The sequence below is a fragment of the Aspergillus costaricaensis genome (assembly GCF_003184835.1).
Source record: "Aspergillus costaricaensis CBS 115574 unplaced genomic scaffold BO79scaffold_12, whole genome shotgun sequence".
Lineage (NCBI taxonomy): Eukaryota > Fungi > Ascomycota > Eurotiomycetes > Eurotiales > Aspergillaceae > Aspergillus > Aspergillus costaricensis.
Genome location: NW_020291812.1, coordinates 225,779 through 237,431, shown reverse-complemented (window position 1 = coordinate 237,431; position 11,653 = coordinate 225,779). Strand labels below are relative to the sequence as shown.

At 48.9% G+C, this 11,653-nt stretch overlaps 5 protein-coding genes and 1 non-coding gene across 6 annotated transcripts; 2 read left to right on the top strand and 4 right to left on the bottom strand.

The window, feature by feature from the left end:
- Nucleotides 1–104: 104 nt before the first annotated feature.
- BO79DRAFT_t107 lies at nucleotides 105–176 on the bottom strand. The gene has a single exon. It is a non-coding gene; the product is annotated as a tRNA-Glu (tRNA).
- Nucleotides 177–746: 570 nt separating this feature from the next.
- Nucleotides 747–2,179, bottom strand: BO79DRAFT_171255 (class I SAM-dependent methyltransferase; the record flags this gene model as incomplete). Its single annotated transcript, XM_025679564.1, has 6 exons — nucleotides 747–1,008; nucleotides 1,057–1,087; nucleotides 1,139–1,579; nucleotides 1,646–1,686; nucleotides 1,745–1,849; nucleotides 1,916–2,179. 6 exons carry the CDS (start codon nucleotides 2,177–2,179, stop codon nucleotides 802–804), a joined length of 1,089 nt encoding a protein of 362 aa, XP_025540639.1. The 3' UTR covers nucleotides 747–801.
- Nucleotides 2,180–3,515: 1,336 nt separating this feature from the next.
- BO79DRAFT_263421 (FAD-dependent oxidoreductase) lies at nucleotides 3,516–5,110 on the top strand. Its single transcript, XM_025686680.1, has 3 exons — nucleotides 3,516–3,756; nucleotides 3,842–3,879; nucleotides 3,931–5,110. The coding sequence occupies exons 1-3, from the start codon at nucleotides 3,705–3,707 to the stop codon at nucleotides 5,080–5,082; spliced, it is 1,242 nt and encodes a 413-aa protein (XP_025540638.1). The 5' UTR covers nucleotides 3,516–3,704; the 3' UTR covers nucleotides 5,083–5,110.
- A 720-nt stretch (nucleotides 5,111–5,830) lies between these two features.
- BO79DRAFT_208556 (DUF3632 domain-containing protein) lies at nucleotides 5,831–7,279 on the bottom strand. Its single transcript, XM_025682423.1, has one exon. It carries the CDS (start codon nucleotides 7,179–7,181, stop codon nucleotides 6,141–6,143), a length of 1,041 nt encoding a protein of 346 aa, XP_025540637.1. The 5' UTR covers nucleotides 7,182–7,279; the 3' UTR covers nucleotides 5,831–6,140.
- A 1,174-nt stretch (nucleotides 7,280–8,453) lies between these two features.
- Nucleotides 8,454–9,412, top strand: BO79DRAFT_286799 (uncharacterized protein). Its single transcript, XM_025688510.1, has 4 exons — nucleotides 8,454–8,534; nucleotides 8,591–8,902; nucleotides 8,967–9,053; nucleotides 9,119–9,412. The coding sequence occupies exons 2-4, from the start codon at nucleotides 8,783–8,785 to the stop codon at nucleotides 9,188–9,190; spliced, it is 279 nt and encodes a 92-aa protein (XP_025540636.1). The 5' UTR covers nucleotides 8,454–8,534; nucleotides 8,591–8,782; the 3' UTR covers nucleotides 9,191–9,412.
- A 295-nt stretch (nucleotides 9,413–9,707) lies between these two features.
- BO79DRAFT_237006 (sugar porter family MFS transporter) lies at nucleotides 9,708–11,610 on the bottom strand (the record flags this gene model as incomplete). The annotated part of the gene is made up of 4 exons (XM_025684650.1): nucleotides 11,313–11,610; nucleotides 10,542–11,239; nucleotides 10,242–10,482; nucleotides 9,708–10,171 (listed from the first exon to the last, which is right to left on the bottom strand). The coding sequence occupies exons 1-4, from the start codon at nucleotides 11,527–11,529 to the stop codon at nucleotides 9,708–9,710; spliced, it is 1,620 nt and encodes a 539-aa protein (XP_025540635.1). The 5' UTR covers nucleotides 11,530–11,610.
- Between the last annotated feature and the right edge of the window lie 43 nt (nucleotides 11,611–11,653).

Genomic DNA, 11,653 nt, shown 5'->3' with positions numbered 1-11,653 from the left:
GCACACACAAAAAGAAAAGCAAATGCACAAACAAGGAAATTTGTTGAGGGAAAATCAATCACAAGTAGAAAGAGATGGGAGAAAACAAAAAAAGAGAATTCAAACTCCGATAGGGGGAATCGAACCCCCGGCTGCCGTGTGAGAGACGGCGATGTTAGCCACTACACCATATCGGATGTTGTTGAATTCCACATCAATTCTTTGCTTTATAGGTCAATGACTACCTTGGAGGCTAATTGGGTCTCGGTTCTTGTATTAGGATCCGATTTGTATCAAGTTCATATCAAATACTCATAAATTCTAGTGCGATAGGGGGGAAGATCAAAACGGATGTGCATTTTCCCTTTATTTTTTTTGAATGAAAGGTCCCTGCAGGGAGTGCGTCGCGCTAATGCAGTGAACACGTGGGGTGACAAGGATCTTCGCGGGTGTTTCTTTTACCACTTTCCACTAGTAGTGCGTACAAAATAGTCTACTGTTAGTTGCTATGGGAAGATGTGCCATAGGATTATTACTAGCATTTACTGTATGCGATCGTGTCTATGATGTGTGATGTGGATGGTACATTTTATATTTATACCGGGGTCAAAGGTAATTCGCGGCTTGTACCAGGTATATATATACACGACCGGGACTTGGGTGATTGCGACAAATTGTACAGCTACTCGGTTCTTGGACTCAATTAAGCATATTACATATCCTCATTGAAAGCTAACTCATTATTCATCATATTGTACATCAGTCATGGGGTATAAAGCGAAGTATACAAATACATAGGTCAGTGGTCCAGTCATCGTCAGCCTAGCGGAATACGGCACCATTCTCTGGCTTCCGAGCGTAGACAACGGTCACTGGTAGATAGGCATGGGTCTGATAGTCGCGAAGAGACGCGCGCATCTGAGCGAGGAACACCTGAGCTCGCTCGTATGACCATTCCAACGTGGAGGTAAGAAGACGAAGCATAAAACCCTCTACCCCACCGTGCAGTCGAAGCTGGTTCCAGCGGCCCTAGACAGTGTCAGCAGTAGCAACACCTGATAATGGACGATCACTTACAAGTTCATGTAATTTGGGATCTGCGCTCCATCTGTGGCAGTTGTCAGCCAGAGAAACATAAAAACAGAGGAGCAAGACCTACGCGTTCATTGGCCACTGGAACTTGTTCTCCACGACGCCAACGAAACCTGCATTACCCAGGCGTGCAGCGCTCTGTTCCCAGATCTTAAAGGTCTTGCCAAACTGCTCACCCGCACCAATGACGGTTTGTCCCCAGAGTCGGTAGAAATGATGTGGGGGCACTGTCCCATCATCCGCGACCGGTTCGACCGAATGCTCTACCACCTCAATATAGCCTCCAGGTTTGAGGCAACGCCAGCATTGCCGAAAGAACTCGTCCCAATCAGGTATGCAGCCGAACAACTCCCGCACGTGAATGAAATCGAATTGGTTTTCCGCATAGGTCCACGGGAGCGTCACATCGTCAATCTCAAATATGCAGTTCGGAGGGACGAACGCAGGTTGAATCGGAGACAAGTCTACTCCGGTAACTTTGGCACTGGGATATTCATCTGCCATGTCTCTTGAGCCAAAGTCAGTACTCGGTCTATAGTTTGAATCAAACGAAGGAGACGATAGAAACACGCACGTTGCCCATATCCCGGTTCCCGTACCCACATCAAGGATTTCCTGCGATACATTCTTAGACACCTGTCGATCCGCGCTGGCCAACAGTCATGAGGCATACCTGTGGATTCGAAATGGGGGCTAGGTGTAACTTCCCGTCGAGGGTCAGACAATACATATGATGCGCTAGATCTTGCTGTTCATTGGCAATGTCATCGTTGGGGCCCTGTAGGACAATCGTAACCTGTTAGCCCACAGCTGTGGACAACGCTCTCAAAGCCGAACAACCCACCCAGTAGGCTCCATCACGATACGAGTGATAACGGCGGCCATACTCATATCGGTAGTCGGTGATGTAAGTGGACAAGGTGATTGTGTCATCGCCGATCAAGGAGTCTTCGCCGTACGCGGAGTCATCATCCGCGATGTTGTCCTCACCATCGCTCATGCGGTTTGACATGTCGACAGAAGAATAAAGAGAGTGTGGGGTATCTAATTCGGTGCTCAAAGAGATCTCAGTGGTAAGGCTATGCTCCTCGCAGCGGGAAGAGGTCATGGCGGCGATCGGGAGCCGAGATCTGAGGACGGTTGCGGAGATCTCCTCGGTACGGGGCACACGAACGGTTGGGGCAGTACAAGGGGGGGGGGGGGGGGTGATATCCCATGAACCAAATGCAGAAGACCCAGCACCTTTGGAATAGGAGAAGCGGGGTTCAGATTTCGGGGATCAGTGTGGTGGTTGCGATAAGGTGAAGCTGCACAAGGAGGCAGAGAAATTCGACCGGAAAGATCGAGAAGAAAGGGGGAAAGCCATCAGGTACAGCTGAAGAGAGCGGAACCTGAGTTTGAGCGGTCTGCAACGCCCCGAGCTGGAGATGAAGGTTTACTGTTGATTGCAGTGTGGAACGTGTTGAGGGTGAAGCTGTTTGAACGGACAGATGGTACCTGCCCAGTGCGGTTTAGTCGCGTGGATGATCGGCTCTCGGCCGTATCGGAGTGCCTCGGGATGCTCGGGCTCAGGGTCACCTGCCGAGGCGGTGTAATTATTCTACGATGTCATTGGTGGCAGATGCTGGTTTGAGTTTTGCTGCTTGCTCCTTTTCGGACTTGTTCTCTGATTTCTTCCCGATCGGATGCGGTAGAATGCGGGTCACATGGCTTGCAGATGCAGCAACTAGACTGTCTTGGGTTTAGTGTGCGCAGCTGATCCTGCACGAGTGGCTTAGTCACACTGCCGGCATTTTGCTGCAGAATCCGGCAATGCAGCCACTCCATTGGCAGACAACGTGCAAGTCATGACGATCCTCGTCTCCTTTTTGGCTGCTCTGCAGGCCTGCAACTATCTGGCAATGGAGATGGTGCCCCTCCCACCGGCGTCTGCTTGTCCCCGCTTATCAACGCACTAATGCTGCGTTCTCGACGTCACCAACTCGAGTCCGGCTCTCCCTTGACTTCGGTCTTCCCGAACCCACTGTCACTTTTGAAGACTGTTCGACACTCCTCTATAATAATCAATGATATAGTACATAAAGATTATGACTCGTGACAAAATGCATAGTCTACGGATGTGATGATGTCCAATTACCCACAATGTGTGGTCTACCCATCTTGGGTAATAACAGCCGCTTATCAATGGCCCAGACTAGCACACACAATGCGGTAATTTCGGCACTTGTTGCTTAATGCCGTAGTGCATGGTTGTCCGGGACTTGGATTGCCCATGAATCATCTTGCAGTATCAGACGATGTGACTATTTTACGGTAATTATCACTATGCGCGGCACAACTGAAATGTGGTACGGAGTACTTTTCCTGGTTCCACTGGGGTTCGCCTGTGAGATCCGCAGATTGGCAAAGCCTCAGTGGACAAATCACAGGAGTGTCATGAGTCGCGGAGGCCCATCATGACCCTTGCGCGCGTAGAATCTCTGATTCCGTCACGATGGATTTTCTGACATGTTCCACTCGTTCTCTCATCCTTCCAATCCACCGTACATAGTCGGGCCATATTCCTGTCAACCCACGAGCTTCCTTCTTGTACCCACTCAAGGCCTGTAACTTTGCACACTCTAAATAACGTGATGGTTCCCTCCGAGCCGAGACTCACAACCACGGTTCTCGTGGTGGGCGCAGGTAAGGCTTTGGTAGTTGCGTTGGACTTACCCCACGAAGAAGCCATGCACTGAGTATCCAGACACACAGAGCTGATTATAGCTAGGTTCAACTGGCCTGGCTTTGGCTCAGGGGTTGAAAAAGGTACTATAATACGTACTACTGAAATACTCCTGGCTAAACACTCCGTTTTAGGCTGGGATCCCTACTATCGTGGTAGAAAAACATGACAGCTTAGATGCATATGACCGTGACTGGAACATGGGCTTGCACTGGGGTGCAGGCCCCCTGCAAGCTCTCCTACCAAAAGAGCAATGGTCAAGAATCCAGTCAGTTCAAGTCGACCCTAATGAGCCCACAGCAGAAGAGGATGCTCTCAACTTCCTTAATGGACAGTCAGGAGAGGCCATGGCGTCCATACCTGCTCGCCTTTTCTATCGCTTGCGTCGTCGGAAATTACGAGGATTGATGGAACAGGGGCTGGACATCCGATATGGCAAAAAACTCCAGGACATCCAGTATTCTGCTGATGGCGTATATGCCACCGCTATATTTGAAGATGGCTCATCAATCGTAGCGAGGATCATCGTGGGCGCGGATGGAGCTCGCTCGACGACACGGCGTGTATTACTGGGTCCAAGCAGAGGTGATGTCCGCCAGCTTCCTTACTGCGCCACCTTTGTTCAAGCCCAGTACTCTGCAGAGCGTGCTCGATACCTACGCCAATTCCACCCTCTTTACATCGCTGGCATCAACCCTGCGGGGTATTTCTCTTTCTTTGGACTACACGACGCAACAGATCGTGAACGACCAGAAACCTGGACATTCTTCTTCTACATATCATGGCACTCCTCCCTGCAGGAGCAACGGGAGACAGCTGGATGGAGCAACGCGCAAAGGCTTGAGCAAGTCAAGAAATTTGCCAAGACTTACACCGACCCCTGGAAGAGCGCCTTTGAATGGCTGCCGGATGACCAGCAAGTCTGGTACATGGGCCTGAGCGACTTTGACCCGCGGGATCAATCCCATAGGTGGGATAACCGAGGGGGACGGGTGACATTGGCTGGTGATGCAGCACACGCCATGACATATCAGCGCGGCCAGGGATTGAATCATTCCATCACCGATGCAGCCAACTTGGTGGAAGCGGTGCGACGGATTGTCTATGGAAAGGCGACGCAGGCTGACGCTATCAAAGAATATGAAGATGAGATGATACCCCGCGCGGGAAGTGAAGTCGGCCTCTCTACTGTCAACACGGCAATGCTGCATGACTGGCACAAGGTGCTGCAGTCACCAGTGATGACATCCGGCATGAAACGGTCCACCGAGATCAAAGCCAATTGAAGGCATTGATTACCGGCCCTGCTATCTGGTCTATGCACAGCGACTATTTTCCACCGATATCTGACTTAATGATACGCTTATAATATAATGTCAATATACATTCAAGTGTGGCAGATATAGTAACGCTTATGAATCCCACGTCCACTAATAAACCCCTAAGGCTTATTTCACAGACAGCTCAACATGTATACCAAGAGTATCACCCCTTCTACCCCGCAATCGTATATCCGGTCTATCCGGATATTGTCACTCCCATGCCCCAGCCTAGTTGTCTCATTCTGCAGCAACAAGCGCTACGCTAGTCTGCCGTTGCAGGAAGTGCCGTCCCACCCATACGCCCATGCTGATCTCCACCAAAGTAGTCACAAGTGCTGTGGATTTGCTAAGCGACCGCTAGTTATGGGGCCCATGAACTCCACTTTCGGAGCAGAGAAGGCTTTCTCGTCCCTATGCCATGCATCTCTCATTCCAGCAAAAAGTACCATACTATGAGCGTGCCAAAGAACAGGGTTGATCTGAAGATACGAATATTCCTGTGTTCAATTTATCACAAAGTCTTCAGAAGATATCGACATAACGGAATACAAGTTACTAGTGTAGAATCCGATGCATTGCGTTAAGGCAATCACTGTTTACCTGTAGGATTTGAAGCTAGCTCTACATGTTGGGAATGACTCTTTAGACCGTAACTGCTGACCATGTTACCCAAGGGGATTTACTACTACGTACGGCTCTGATGTATAATGTAGTCGTTATTAATGGAGGAGGAAGGACTACCGCGTTATAACTGAGCTCTTCAAGCTGACTTACTATTGTAGGCAGCTTAGTACAAATCCACAAATATACGGGTGTATGTCGCTGTGTGACCATAGTTCTGTTCCTCAGGTTATACTACACCTTCATGACAAAGAAAAATAGAGATGAGAATCTCACAAAAAAACGAATAATAAGAAGCCTAGAGAGAAAGTTGACATTCATCTTGAACGTCTTAAGAGACCGAGAATGAAGGACACGAAGGAGGAATCTCTCCATCAGAATTTCGCAAATCTCCACAGCTCTTACTTCTCAACGCGAGCAAGAGTCTTCAGACACGAAAGATACTTATCCTGATGCAAGGCATCTCCACCTTTCTTATATGCTCTGAGAACCCCAGAATTTCTCTCCTTAATCATATTGACCATGTATTGGATACCATCAGCAGCAAGCTCCTCCAAATATTTGTCACCCGCCTGCTTAGCCTCATCCTGAATCTCATGCAGTCGCTTCAGCCAGAACATGTATCTCCATGGCGAGAACCCTGTAGGCGACCGCCGTCCGAGCTCCGATTCAACGAACGTCTCACCACCCTTGCTGATATGGCTTGGACAGTCGTTCCAATATACCTCAGAGAGCAGAAGCAGGTTGTGGCCTGGTATCTTGAACCAAGCAACAGCAGACGGTAATAGATGAAACACCTCCAGCTGCTTTGTACCTCTGTTGACATCTTCCTCGTCAGACTCTTTCCCCGAGCAAAGCTGCAAGGGACTCTCAAACAGAGAGCGAAAGATCAAAAGAGCAACCTGGCACATCCTATCCTTAGCGACACGCGTAGAGGCAAGTTTAGCCAGGAATGTAGCAAAGTCAAGCCGTTGTGCTCCCGACATAGATGCACTGTTATTGTTCCAGAATTCGGTCATATCGCCAACAAGGAAGGGGAGGTCGTTCCACAATGTACCGTCGACTGTTCGTGCGATATCGATTCCGTTGACACCCCGTGAAGGTCTGGTTAATGGACCCATTCCCTGGATGCGGAGGATGTCGAGGACTAGTCCCTCGTGCTCGGGTGAGTCGGAGGAGATACTTCGCGCCAGCTCGTAATACATGTACCATAGGGAATGAATGTGGCCCTCGAGAGAATCAACGCCATCTCCGATGTCGCAGTATCTGCTGGTCACGACCCAGGTCCGGTTGCTGAAGGCTATGTCGCGGACTTCTTGGTATTCACCACGTGCGACGGCCTGTCGGGTGTCTTCTTGGTCTCTGCGAGCGTGGTCGATTGCTGCGGTAGAAGGGCTGTCTCTGGGTAGAGAGCTCAATAGCGAGTCACGGAGGTGGTCCATTTTGGAGAGTTGATAAGGATGGTTCAGTTAGATTGTAATGAGAGATAGAAGAGAGCAAGGAATCAGAGAAGTTGACAGAATCAGACTGAGACACGAACTGTTGTAAACTTAACACCTACGAGGGAACAGGGGATTCTCTCCCGTGGGGAGACCTTCTGGATCCCTGCATCTTAGGCAGCAACATAGAGCCTAACAAGGCTGACAGCCCAAAATGTGAATCTGGACTCGTGTAGATGCTGACGGGCTTAACTAGTTTCTTTGTTTTGTTGTCGATCAGCCGGAAGCTAAGACAGAATTAGCTGTTGATCATGCAACTATCCAGCAGGGACAGGTCACCAACCCCGCATTGCTGTGAGTAAGACGGCTTGCAGGGCTGAGTCGTATTCGGGGATGTGATGAGTTGCCCTGCATACATTAGCATTGTTTGATGTTACATCCAATGTGACCAACTAGATGCTTAGATTGAGAGCCGCTCGGGTGATCATGGGGTTAGCGAACCATTTTCGCTGCAGTTGCACATATATGGCAGTCGAGTTACAGTAATAGCCACTTTGAGTACTTGGGTTAGACATAATTTGATTATCAAGCATGACCTCAAAGTATTTCAGCATCAATTGGATCCGGTCCGGGCCGGAAGGCAAAAGCACTTGGCACATGAAGGGAATTGAGTTGTGGATGAACTGCCGATGTTTGTTTGTTGCCTTAGAAGGCATTAGTGCTTATTTACCATTGATGAACTCTGATTATCCTAGAGGAAGCTACTACCGCAAGCAGAAGAAATAAGGGTTTCAAATATGCTATTCATCGTAGCCTTCGAGAACTATACTTTAGTTCAAGAACCTACATACATACTCAGTACTGCAATCCGATATAGATGAAACTGCCCTGAGGCTTTCAATCCAAAGTTTACACCAACATATGTCGACACTACAGCCGAATCAGTCAGCCCCTGAGTCTTGTATACTCACGATGATAATGATTAATACTTCAAGTCACATGTGCCTGACGCTTACAGCGTTACATCGCATGTCCGCCCTAATCCGCAGGATTTACGCCCCAGCCCTGCACAGGCTGCAGGGCTGTGTATGCAGGGTTCAAGGCTTGACTAATTTGAACAAACTCACTAGTCACTCTTAGCACTGAGCCCTATACTATACCACACATGAATAATATCTTCATTGACTCGAGGATCAGGAGATCTTTCCTTCTACGACTAGTACCAAAGATGTAAGGCCATCCAGGGATTCAATATCCTGCTATCAAGTGGCTTACCGCGATCCTTCTGCGTGACTATGAAGTCCCAGTCGTATTACTAAGGACTCGACTACCTCACCTAAGTGATCATTCGAACTGGTAAGTGAATGTGCTTCCCTGAACATATGAGGCATATTTTTAATTGGATAGCTTAGACTATCTCACTACTGTGGCCCCAATGATGACTGCTTCAAACTGAGGATACTATTTGTCAAATATGGCAAGAGTATCGAGAACTGCCAGAGTATATAAGACACTGTCACGGCGCTTCAATCCAAGAATATCATCTCCATCAACTCAATACAGTTTCGCAATAATTACTCAGAAGAAACAAACCAATCTTCAAAATGCAGCTCACCAACATCGCCATAATCCTCTTCGCCGCAATGGGCGCCATTGCAAACCCCATCGCGGCTGAGTCGGACGACCTTCTTGCCCGGGACGTGCAGCTGAGTAAATACGGTGGAGTAAGTTCATCATAGAATCTATAGGACTTTGAAATAGTGCTAACCATTATGAATTACTCTACAGGAATGCAGCCTTGAACACAACACCTGCACATACCGAAAGGACGGAAAGAACCACGTCGTCAGCTGTCCTTCGGCTGCGAATTTGAGGGTATGTACCTACATACATCCCTATTGGTTTCCGGGATAACTGATGTGTGCTAATATTGTATACAGTGCAAGACTGATCGTCACCACTGCGAATACGATGACCACCACAAGACGGTGGATTGCCAGACTCCTGTTTAAATCAGTTATCAGCACACTGGCTGTTTGGATATTCCTTTAGCCTGCCATAAGCATGAGACTATATCGTGCCTTTCAACAATGCCGATGGTCTTTTGTCGATGTGGGCTGGGGTCAGCTGTGAGGTTCTGTGTTGGAATTGGTTACGTTGCTCTTGTTATTATCGCGCTCGTTTGGTATCTAGCTAGCTCTACATTTACCTGAAAATTGTCTGTTGATTATAGAAAGCTTGCATCGTAGCTTACTGGCCATGTCCAATTTAGAGAACGCGTAAGAGATTTAGTGGAAGATAAAGCGATAAATAAGTCAAGTATCGTGTTCTTCGTCATCGTCATCGTCTAGAAACTTATCGCTGCTGAAATAGGCCAAAACTCTGATTTTGCTTCGTAAGCATAAACATACTTCGTAAGAGTAATATGAAAAGTGCATCGCCACGCCGATATGCTGATCAGCTGGACAGTAAGCATGGCCAACTCAATCCAAGCCGGCCTACCATGCTATTTGGTGGACAGCAGAACAATCACACAACATCCTTCCTATAATCTATCCGCACCTCAGACGCCTCCCTCGCCTCCCCATCAGCATCCGCAAACGCTGTATCACCAAACAACTCCGCAACCTCCTCTAGCGTGCTATTAGCCGTCTCAACATAGTAGAAGTATACCAATCCCGCAGAGAAGAGACAGAATCCAGCAATGACAAGGTAGAAGTATCCGTTGATACCGGCGAACGCATCTGGAGAGACCATGCCGATTATGAAGTTGAAGATCCAATTGCTGGTGGTAGCCAGAGCCATTCCTTTACTGCGGCCACGCAAGGGGAAGATTTCAGCTGGTAGTAGCCACGGCATCGGGCCCCAGGTGAAGCCGTATAGGATGTTGTACAGCATAACGAAGGCGTATTGGCCCTTGGCACGGACCTGAACGTCTAGGTCGGCTTCGGTGAAGGCGCAGACGATACCGAGAAGGACTGCCATTCCGAGACCTGGTTTGGTGCATGTTTAGCTAGGTGTCCACATTGCATGGGAAGGCGTTAGAGGGCAGAATGAACTCACCTCCAAGTATGAGCAATGGTTTCCGTCCCCAGCGGTCTGCTAACCACCAAGTCGAGATTGTAGCCGCAGTATAAGGGAGTGCGTTGGCTGCAGTGTACAGAAGTGATTTACGCTCATCGAAGCCTGCGGTGGCAAGTGTGCTGGGAAGGTAAAAGGAGATGATATTGATTCCGTTGAGTTGCGCGAACATCTGCACGGTGATTCCGACGATGGTCCGCTTGCGGTATCGGGTGAACATTTCCTGTCCATGGTCAGTTTTGGACTCGAATGTTGCCGCATGACAAGCGAAAAAGAACTCACCATCCAAGACGACTTCCCTAAATTAGTTTCGAAGATAACTGCTTCCTCGATTTCCACAAACACCCGCTGTACATGTTCCGCCTGAGTATCGCCATTGGCGTGCAGATCAGCGACCGTCTGCAAGCTTTCTTGCATGAATCCGTTCTTTGCCAGCCAACGAGGTGTCTCCGGGAGGAAGAAGGACATGGCCAGCAAGATGAAAGAGAGAGCAATCTGAATAATGAATGGACCTTGCCACGACATTTCACTGGGCAGAAGGAAATTGAAACCATAGTCTACCCAACATGAAAGCATATAACCTGCTATCTGAAAGGTATATTCGATTCCCACCATCAAACCACGCCGGTGAGGGGCGGCAATCTCGGTCTGAATAATGGGTACTGTCATAGACAGAAATCCAACACCAAGACCTTGAATGGTGCGACCAGCAATGAAGGTGCCAAAGCCGGGAGCGAAGATCTGAATGAACGCACTGAAGAAGTAGATAAACCCGCCAAGACGGACACACCGTTTGCGCCCCATCATATCGCCTAGTCGTCCTGCAAGAAGTGCACCCACTGCTGCGGATGCTTGTAGACAAGCAACAGCTATCCCGGTGATTGAAGGATCGACTCCGGTTGTTGAGCCGTCAGCACCTCCGTAGTCCTTGAAGAAGCGAGCCACAAAGGCTGGATTGACGAGAAGACCAGACATGATTCCTATCGAACACAGCCATCAGCAACGACACGAAGTGGCATGACTATTATATCGCCAGACAGGAGACAATTATACCAGAGTTGTACCCAAACAGGGCATCTCCCAGACTACCAAAACCACATGTCGCATAGAGCAATGGGGTTCCCTTGAAGGGATACCAAGCTCTCACCTTCGTCGGCTTCAGCTTTCGCTCCAGCCAGCTCTGCTGCTCTACTTCCCGAGCAGCCACAGCCTGTGCCGTGCGAGTCAAAGCGGCATTATCCGCCGGTACAGAGGACATTTTGGTAGCCATAGTTCCAGATGGGCTCCATCAATGAGCCAAAAGGCAGTGCCAAGTTGACTCCACGATTCTGACGGACGAAGACATTTAAACAGTTGTGGCCGTCGTTCTATTTCTACCCCAGAGCATCATGTCC

What these genes read in the sequence shown, in the direction of transcription:
- BO79DRAFT_263421 (XM_025686680.1), top strand. Translation starts at nt 3,705, where the DNA reads ATGGTTCCCTCCGAGCCGAGACTCACAACCACGGTTCTCGTGGTGGGC. An exon ending in GGTTCTCGTGGTGGGCGCAG is followed by an intron (nt 3,757 to 3,841) that starts GTAAGGCTTTGG and finishes GATTATAGCTAG; the next exon opens with GTTCAACTGGCCTGGCTTTG. An exon ending in TGGCTCAGGGGTTGAAAAAG is followed by an intron (nt 3,880 to 3,930) that starts GTACTATAATAC and finishes ACTCCGTTTTAG; the next exon opens with GCTGGGATCCCTACTATCGT.
- BO79DRAFT_208556 (XM_025682423.1), bottom strand. Translation starts at nt 7,181, where the DNA reads ATGGACCACCTCCGTGACTCGCTATTGAGCTCTCTACCCAGAGACAGC.
- BO79DRAFT_286799 (XM_025688510.1), top strand. Translation starts at nt 8,783, where the DNA reads ATGCAGCTCACCAACATCGCCATAATCCTCTTCGCCGCAATGGGCGCC. An exon ending in AGCTGAGTAAATACGGTGGA is followed by an intron (nt 8,903 to 8,966) that starts GTAAGTTCATCA and finishes ATTACTCTACAG; the next exon opens with GAATGCAGCCTTGAACACAA. An exon ending in CTTCGGCTGCGAATTTGAGG is followed by an intron (nt 9,054 to 9,118) that starts GTATGTACCTAC and finishes TATTGTATACAG; the next exon opens with TGCAAGACTGATCGTCACCA.